The sequence below is a fragment of the Panicum virgatum genome, chromosome 6N, assembly GCF_016808335.1.
Source record: "Panicum virgatum strain AP13 chromosome 6N, P.virgatum_v5, whole genome shotgun sequence".
Lineage (NCBI taxonomy): Eukaryota > Viridiplantae > Streptophyta > Magnoliopsida > Poales > Poaceae > Panicum > Panicum virgatum.
The window spans coordinates 16541106-16550864 of NC_053150.1; the positions used below are offsets into that span (position 1 = coordinate 16541106).

A 9759-nucleotide genomic window follows, 5' to 3' on the forward strand; every position below is an offset into this window, starting at 1 on the left:
CCCCTCACCTCCCCTCCGCGTCGGCCATCGCTGCTCCTCCTCTCCCCTCCGCGCCCCTCCCCTCCCCTCTGCTCCGACCGCCGCCCCCTGAGTCCTCCCCTCGCCGGCCTCCGCCATGGCCCCCTCCCTCTTGCCGGCACCGCCCCGAGCTCCCCCGATGGCCGCGCCGCCCCGAGCTCCCTTCCTCAACGGTCGGCGCCGCCTCGAGCTCCCTCCCTTGACGGCCGACGGCCGGCACCACTCGAGCTCCCTCCTTCGACGACCTCCACCTCCCCGAGCACTCTCCCGCTCGCACGCATCCGGCGGCCTCCTCTCCCCCTCCCTCAAGGCCGCCGCCCCCCCAGATCCAGCGCGCGGCGGCGCAGGGGCTCCGCGGACCTCGGTGGGGTGCAGAGGGGCTCGGCGGGCCTCGTCGGGGTGCGGAGGGGCTCTGTTCAGGGGCTACAGCGCCTGCGCACGGCTGTGCGGGGCGCGGCGCGGCCAGCCGGGCCCGGCGAGGTTAGCGCGATGGCAGGTCTGGCACGGCTGTCGGGAGGTCGGCACGGCGGGCGGGGCTACACGGCGGGCGGGGCTACACGCCGGGAGGCGAGCAGGGCGGCGGAGGAGGGCGAGCATGGCGATGATGGCGGAGGCCGGCGGGCAAGGAAGGAGGGAGGAGATAGAAGCTGATGGTCAAGAAGCTCCGCCAAACAGACCTCTCTAGCTTCTTTGAAAAGTAGCTTTTTGAACTAGCCGGTGGAGCTTTTCCAAATGGAGCTTTTGGAGAAGCTCCAGCTCCCCCCAAACAGGGCCTAAGTTTATCGCCCTGGCTCTTCATGTAGTTTAATCTTGTTATCTCGACTGTCTCGGTTAAGTCCTATCTTTGAGTGACATGTTTAAATTAAGCTTATTGGTTATGTTTGATCTGTTATGGCTCGAGCTATTTCGGCGGATCGCAGTCAAGAGTTGGGAATAAGTTCTTTCATAACTAAGTTTATCGCCCTGGCTCTTAGTGCTGTCTCGGTTTGGCGATCTGAGTAATGGTGATGGTAAATTGGGTTCAACAATAAGCTGGATGTGTTTTGTTTATGATTGCACTTATCTTCAATTCTAGTTGTTATATGAGATTTGGCTCTACAACCGATGATCCTGCTAGTATATCGGACTACATGGCCAATATCGTTTTACGGAACTATTCGGAACACCAGCCGATAGGTTCCCTGATAGTTACTGATTAAATTTCTTTCTCTTATTAATTGTAGGTCAAATTGATTGGCACACCGCGAATCTAAATAGTAGTTCACTGGATATAAGTAGAGCTCCCAGACCTTCGCGTGTAATGCTCTGCAAGATTCATCGTGCCGAATTTTGCAGCAACAAGTAGCTGGCAATGCTATCCTATATGCCATCATATTATGAAAGTTATCTCAATCTTTTTTTTAACATCACACCATGATTTAGTTTTGGGTCAGTTGGATCCATGCCACTCCAATTTCTTGAAATTGGATCTCATGTTGAAAATCACGCCATTGAGTGGCATGATTTTCAACATGACACCCAATTTCACGGAGTTGTGGTGGCATGAATCGAATTTTCCCTTTAGTTTTTGCATACTTTATCTTGGATCTTGTTGGCTTTTGGCAGCTTGAAGTTTACTGAAACCTTTTCAAGTCACAATAAACCATGCATGATCGACTCTCCTTGCTTGGACATGTCATGAAAAACCACAAGGGAGATCCGATACTTATAAACAATTGTGCCTAGGAACCTAGTGAGGGATGATTTAAGTCTTGCGTGTTGCTGCCTCCAATCCAAGCTAGCTTAGTTCGAGTTATCATTTTTTTTAGGGAAAAGTTCCAGTTATCATCAACCGCTCAGTACAGATGAGATAAAGATTTCCCTTTCTCCTCTCCCTTTCACCTGCGGAAAACCTACAAAACGCACACAGCTGGCAACTTGTGTGAATATTCGATACATCCAGCTAGACCTCGGCTGATGTGCACATATTTACCCAAATAAAATCTACTGGACTGATTTGACTGGTGGAAAGAGCAAGGAAAAATCCACCAACGACAGTTTAGTTAGTTGTTGCTTTCAAATAACCATCAAGGCATAAACACTTGACACCTGCAGGCAACTGGGGATATCTATTGTACAAATTAAACTAGCAGCTACTCCATCCGTGTTAATAAATTATACATCCTTTACAGATTTTTCTATGCATCTACGTATAAGTTATATCTTAATACATATTAAACACTATGTATATATATAGAAGATATCTAACATGATCTACAATTTGGAGGTGGGGAGTAGCTAATAAGATACACATATGGCAATGCAACCATGTTTCTTATATCCAAGAAATCAACTATGTGCTTCTTCAACTAATTAAAGGTGCATGCTTGCTTAGTAGAGGAAGGGTTGGTTGCTTGAAAGGAACAAATTGAATTTAATGGTCAATTATATCATCAAGACGTTCCAACCAGATTGTTCAACACAAAATTAAACAATGCCTGGCCAAATCAAGCACTGCTTTAATAACAACCATACATGGATCGAGTACAACACAAACTAATAAAGCAGGCAGGTTGTTGCAGAAAAGTCATTGAGCTTTGCCATCTTCCTACCTAGAGGTCATACACTCACATACAAAAAAAAAAGCTTTTTTGTGCAAAACAAAGGGCCACTAAAGACTGGTCCAATAATCAAACAAACAAACAAACAAATCACCTTCTACTACCTTTTCCTAAGATGTTCCCCCATATGTGCTTCCCCAAAACTAAAAAGTAATCACCACTGATCTATGGGCCTATCCATTTGTGGATATATCCTACACCTGGATGCCACGAATCTGCAAGCACTGTAGCGCGCGAGTGATGTGCGAGGAGCGACACGCCGATCGAGCAGGGTCAAACCAACAACCAACCCACAAAAAGTGTTGGAGAGTAGCGGGTAGCTAAGACGACGGCAACACACGCTGCACACCTCCGCTCACATGACCAGCGCCTCCTCTCCTGCGATCTAGCTTGCTCGTGTTCCTGCTTCTTTTGTGCCTACTAGCTTCCTGTCCCCAGCTCGCTCGGCACATTTGCCTCCTCGTTCTCTTCTCCCAACAAGAATCTCATCTTCTTCCCTGCACACCGCCTCTCTCAGTCCCAGTTAGTTGAGAGAGAGAGATAGACAGGGTAGCAAGGATGGCGGCGGCAATGGCGGCGGCGTGCTGCGGGCTGGAGGAGGAGACGATGATGGGGGAGCAGAAGGCGCCCGGGGCGTGCCCGCGGTGCGGCGGCGCGGTGGTGGCCACGGACGTGGAGAGCGTGCGGCGGGTGCTCTGCTGCCTGCCGCTGTGCGTCAAGAACAAGCGCAAGTTCTCCTGCGCGCGCTGCCGCCGCAGCCTCGTCGCGCTCTTCACCCACGCCTAGCTCTAGCTCCACTACCTAGTCCCATCCAGCCATGCCACCTGGCCATCGAGCTTGCCCGCTTAGCTAATTGAGTTTTGGCTTGGTTTCGACTATGTATTAGCAGGGCAAATCATCAGTAGTACTAGATTAGGAGTGTAGCTAGCTGTGCAATCGATCTGCTCTGTTCAGTTGGTGTTGAGTCCATCTTCATGTTTGTTTAAAGTAGCTTCTTCCAGTTTCTCTTTGCTCTTCTATTTTGGTATGTTACTAGTTCCATTCATGTACTTTCTCATGGTTTCATCATGGCCGTCCTTTTGTTCCCTCTCCTTTTTCCATGTGAACAAGTGCTTGACCGAACATTCATTTCACTTTCTGTCGGAAGCGCTTATTAGAGGTACATCAGGTTGCTTGCACTGCTTTCTTGCCTCGAATTCACCATGTTCCATCGAGCTACAATGCTTCGACGTACGTCTCTGTTTCTTTTGACGACGACATTTTACTTATCTTCGTATAATGAATGTAGATGATACTGTGGGTGTTTTTTCGGTAGAAGTAGAACCGACCGACTGTGGTTTCAAACTGAACCACGAAATTGATGAGATAATTATTATTTAGTTTGAATTTCGACAATATTGCTTAGGGGCAGCAGATATAGCCATATTATTACCGAACGTGTCCATAGCATAAACCTTGATTCCAAAGTTGATCCACCGGAGCCATGTTGAGACACATCATACTACCTTGCCGGGACGGTAGGAACATATAGTAGTTAGGATCTTGATCAAATTAGCAAAGTCCACATCATCACTTGCATGCTCATGTATGAAATTATGGAAACATCTGTACACAAACAAGTTTGAAAGTGCACAATGAGATAACATATATGGGAACGTAAAAGGTGCAAATCAACCTCTTCATGCAACCATACAAACTTCTAATCTAGGTCACGTACATGATCAACATCTAAAGAGCATGGGAGATTGGGTAATTTTACACTTAACCGTCCGCCTCTAATCACACTTTTGCATAATGAATTGGTCCAAATGATCCTTAATTTGAGTAAATATGGGTTACAATCCAAAGCACTGCATGCTCACAAATAAGCTTTGAATCATAACAAATAAAAATAGAAATGAAACATAGGAAATGAATCTACTGCACGATAAAAGTGGCAGTAGTGCATAATCATTGAGGTTCAATTCTACTCTGCATATATATCATCATGTTTCCTCCTCAGCCAATTGAACCTTATCTTGTTACTAGCTAGGTAAGGTCATAAACATCTCCGGTTGCTCCTTCACAAACAATTCAGAGAAAAATGTAACGTTCATTGGTCTCATAGCCGGCACCACAAGCAACCATAAGCTCCATCATTGATCACTAAATTTTTTCCCCTCAACATATTCATTGGCTGAGCTAGCCATACTTGTGACTTCCTTCTTGGATGAGGAGTGCATTTCCTGTCTTAGACTTCAGCCCTTTTCCTTATATAGGCCTTGCCAATCTCTTCTCTTTTTTTTTCCTGTGGATAAAGTGATGAGCGACCAAACATTTATTTCCCTTTTTGCCGCAAGTGCTTAATTAAAGTGACACTAGGTTGCTTGCGCTGCTTTCTTGCCTCGAATTGATGACACTACAAAAAATCTGTTGATCCATGACGATTAAATTTCGTCATGGATCACTAAAAAACCGTCATAAAGCAGTATCTATGACGATCTCAAATAACGTCATGTATTGAGCGTCATAGATCACACCTCGTGACGTTCCTTAAATTTTCGTCATGGATTGCTTGATTCATGACGTTACGAAACCGTCATAGAATGTCCCTGGGCCCCCAAAGCCCAACCCAAGCCCGTTTTCTATGACGAAAATTAACGTCACAGATTCAATTGCCACGTCACACAATGTCCACATGTCTTGTGACATGGCCAATGACATGGCCATTGACGTGGACAAAGAGGATGACGTGGCACTGACATGGCCGATGATGTGGTGCTGACATGGAAAGTTATGATGACATGGCCAACGTGGCTGCTAACGTGCATTTCAGCCCATAAATTTTTAAGCCCATCAAAGAGGCCCATCAAATTTCAACCCGCTCAAACAATCAGCCCATTCATCATAGCAACATTTCAGCCCAAATGACATAGTAAGTTTTCAGCCCATTTATCAGAATTACACATATTAGGTCCAGTATATCATAATCTCAAAAAACAAAAGATGCAACATCTCAGGTTACATTTAGAAGCACATCACAATAGTCAATAGTTGATTACACTTGTTCTCTAAAATATCAGTTGAAGTCAGATTAACACATACTCCCTTGCTTGCTGCAACCATTTTTTATAGAAATGTACCATCTTTTGGGTTGTGATGATCAGTCTCTCGCATCCTTCCTTCCTTGCTGCAACCAGCAAATAAAAAAACAACACAAAAAACTATTAGCAGGTAGTGTAGTTATTATATTTTGAATGTCCTTAAACATAACAAATCTGCAGTACAACTAATATATGTACAAACAGATCTTAGCATTTGGTTGCACCAACAGATCTTAAGCACATCCTACTGTATGAATGCTCATCCTAGTCAGGTAGCTAAAACCCTAAGTTCTAGATAAAAACAAGTGCATAATAGAAGAAAGACATATATCTATTCTTCAAATATATACTAAGTTATCTCTAGTAAAATACTACTATCAGATATCTCTTGTAAATTACACGGGCACATTATTCAATCAACAGGCAATGATAAAGTGAAGAGCATTCATGACATTAGACATCAACTAAGATCAATTTAGGTAAGTTTATTTATTTGTGAGTCCAAGTCAATATTAGGGTTCATTTTCAAAATCTGAAACAGTTGAGAAAATATATAAGAAGAATTCTAAGCATGTTAGATCAACTTTCTACATTTGGCTTCAAACATTACAAACCTCATAGACCTTCGGCTCCTTGCATGCTTACCTGATACAAGTGCCAAGCTTGAGTAGACCATCAGATCAAACTGAGAGAAGTCTAGCTGCAATTGTTGCACTGTCGACGAGAAAAGACCTCAGCTGTTGTTGTCCCTGCACAAATAGCCCGAAAGTATATTGTTGCTTGTGATGAAACACATTCAGAACCAATGCTCCTAGTTGTCCACATCAGAGGGAGGACAACTTACCTTGGGCTTGCGCATTGCCACGGCCGCCGGCGAGGAGCTCCGGCCTCAAGACCATGGGGAGTGGAAGCATCAGAATAGCAACACAGCAGTTAGCACCAAGCATACATGAAGGGCACAGTGCAGATATTTAATAATCATTACAGCAGATGATAAATAGAAAAGAAAGAACAATGAAGAGATGTGCTCAAGCATTTGCTTTTCAAGAGACTTAAGTAAAAACACATCCATAGTTATGGTAGAGACTAGAGAGGCATAATAGATGTTGAGCAGAAAGGCATTTAATCAAACAGGTTATGTGCATAAATCAGTCTGAAATGTTGCCATCAATATGGCTTTAAAAGATCTCTTTATCTGCAATATTGCACTAGCTTTATCATAGAATCACTAACTTTAAAAGAAAGTAATTATTGCAATTTCCAGGCAACAAAATTTCCAACTGAAACTTTCAGAATACATATGTGATTAAAAGAGGGTTCAGTTTGTGATTTAAATTAACATGAACAGAGAAAAGATTATTAAGTACAATTAACTGGAGTACTTTTAATTAGAACTCATTTTATTTATCATCAAGTGAGTTAAGCAAGCAGTACTTTTAAGTTTATATAAATCACTTGTTCACAAGAAACAAATGAGGGGAAATTAATCCAATACACGAGATTTGGTACAATTAACTGGATTTTACAAGTTCGGTTGCAACAATGCATCACTAAATTAATTTCTGAATCAAGTACTGAACTATGAGATGCATGAAAATCTACCGTATGCATTCACTGGATTTACAATTTCAGCAAGAAAACTTGTGCCACGGAGCTACCAAAGGACCAGAACACACGAAGTTAGTCCTAGCCGTGGTACATTGTAGGTCATAAATGGAATTGTTTCACAGAAAGTACAGAGTAAGGGGTGAGATTTCAGCAAATGAATCCACTTACTCGGCATGGATGGCATCCTGCAGATAAAGCTCGCGAGGTGCACCTCCAAGTCTAATCGCTACCTTCAACCATCGAGGCGGAAGTGGAGGGCTCGAGGGCCAGGCACGGTTCCGCCCTTGATGCTGAGATTTGCGAGTTGTCTGCCCGCCTGTCAAATCAGAAGCATCAGGCGCAATAACCTCAAAAGGGAAGGTGCACATGCATGAATCACTAGCAGAAATTGAATCGAGAAAGGAAAAAGAACACCAGCTGCCTCTCCACATCCCAGTGGCAGCGATGGATCCGGTGGCCACGGATCCAGTCAAGTTGGATCCGCGAGGTTACACCTGCTGATGCAAACAATGCTGGACGGGGGATGGACGCCGCCGAAGCCAGTCGTCGGCCTGGGATCCCTCACTACATCACAAACAAGATAAAAGGAACCATTCATGATGGGAGGCCTGGGAGCACCACGAGGCGCTCGTCGCCGGCATCGACCTCATCCCGCGCCGCGCGGTCGACGTGCCCACCTCCTGGGATGGTGGCAGCGGCGGCCTCCACCCGCCGCGCCGGCCCCGCCAGGCCACGCCGCGAGAACCGGTTTCACCACCGCCGCCCCGCCCCGCCTCGCATCTCGGTCATCGCCATCCCCTCCTGGCGCCGCTCTAGAGGGGAGGGTGGAGGGTGTGTGCTGAACGTGAGTGGCAGAAGCTGGATCTGAGGAGGGCTAATGGAGGAGACGAGGGGAGATGGAGGCGAATACGGAGTGGGAGGTGTGGCGGCCACCAGAAGTGGGCGGAGGGGAGGGAGTATGCGGGCGGAGAGGAGCAGGTAGGGTTTCAGCCTATTTAACGTCGTGGGAGCACAATCGAAGCCATTGGATGCTCGATGGACGGCTGAAAGTAGTTGGTCTATTTGGGCCGGATTCACCTGGTTTGGTTTCTTCTCTACTTAACATTTTTCTTTTTCTTTTCTCATTTGTTGCACCATTGTGAAGTAACACATACAATTAATTATTTATATATGCTAATATATTTTTTATATACAATAAACTACATTTTAGTTGTCTCGTAGAAGTATCAAGAATTTTTAAATAGATTTATTATTTTCTACCATTTAAATGAATTTCTGCATGCTTATCAAAAATAATTTCAAGTTGAACTATGGGTACCTCCAATAATATTTTAGAAAATCACAAAAATATATTTAGACTCATAGTATGTTACATTATAACCAATATGTTTGAGATAAATGAAAATTATATTTATCTTATAGGGACAATTCTAGCTTCTATCTTCCAATTACAACATATTAATTATAATAATATCTACATTTGGTCAGAAAATTTTAAAACTTTACATGACAACCTAATAAGGGTTCATAAGCTTGTCATAAAAATTTCAAATGATTTTTGTAAAGTGAAACTATACATTATTCACAGATGGATACATCTCTCACATAGTTTCATATAGTTCAAGTCAAACTTTGAAGTTTGTACACCATAAAGTCTTCCCTTGCTCATACACACCTCAGAATTTATTGTCTGTGTTTGAAGATGGATGGCTAAGAGAAGTTGGGCATTAGTGAAAAACAGGTCTGTCTGTGTTTTTTGGCCCGTTTAACGTTCTAATTTTTCTTTTTTATTTTATGGACCACTGTGAAGTAAACTATAAAAATAATTATGTTATATATACAAATTTATTTTTAATGTGTAACAGCCTAGAGATAAATTGTGTTGCAGAAGTTTCAAATTTGTTAGAATTTATTTACTATTTTCTATAAGTTAAATGAATTTCTACATGGTTATCGAAATTAATTCCAAATTGAATTACATGTGCATCTCATAGGATTAAAAAAACCTACAAAAACTATATTTAGTCTCATATGTTACAGTTTAGTCAATTTTCTCGAGATATATGAAAAATTCAATTGTATTCTATGGACAAATCAAACTTCTTTCTCCAAATTACCGCATAATAATTACAATAATATCTAAATTTGGTAAAAAAATCTACAAATTAACATAGTAACATGTTTTTGGTCCATAAGCTCACCATAAAAAAACTTGTACAGTATTAGTAAAGTGAGACCATATATTGTTCACAAAATGATACATGCCTCGTCTAATTTCTTATAACTCAAGCTAAACTTTGAGTTTTGAATACCTCATAACATTTTTAAACTCATATGCACCTTGAACCCGGACACAACCTCATTTTCCCCATATTGTTAGAAAATATGAAGTTACATTGGTCATTGCTATGCCAAAAAGTTATTTTCTATTATGTACTTGGTTAGAAGAA

General features: G+C 43.0%; 1 protein-coding gene and 1 long non-coding RNA gene across 4 annotated transcripts; one reads left to right on the forward strand and one right to left on the reverse strand.

The window, feature by feature from the left end:
• Window positions 1-2800: 2800 nt before the first annotated feature.
• On the forward strand, window positions 2801-3751 carry LOC120679173. The gene has a single exon (XM_039960677.1). It carries the CDS (start codon window positions 3177-3179, stop codon window positions 3402-3404), a length of 228 nt encoding a protein of 75 aa, XP_039816611.1. The 5' UTR covers window positions 2801-3176; the 3' UTR covers window positions 3405-3751.
• A 1747-nt stretch (window positions 3752-5498) lies between these two features.
• LOC120679310 lies at window positions 5499-8377 on the reverse strand. 3 transcript variants are annotated; one of them, XR_005677110.1, is made up of 4 exons: window positions 7722-8377; window positions 6546-7625; window positions 6347-6450; window positions 5499-5787 (listed from the first exon to the last, which is right to left on the reverse strand). It is a non-coding gene; the product is annotated as an uncharacterized LOC120679310 (long non-coding RNA). The 3 variants fall into 3 exon arrangements; XR_005677109.1 differs by having other exon boundaries at window positions 6546-6589; window positions 7478-8295; XR_005677108.1 differs by having other exon boundaries at window positions 6546-8285.
• Window positions 8378-9759: the final 1382 nt, after the last annotated feature.

What these genes read in the sequence shown, in the direction of transcription:
- LOC120679173 (XM_039960677.1), top strand. Translation starts at nt 3,177, where the DNA reads ATGGCGGCGGCAATGGCGGCGGCGTGCTGCGGGCTGGAGGAGGAGACG.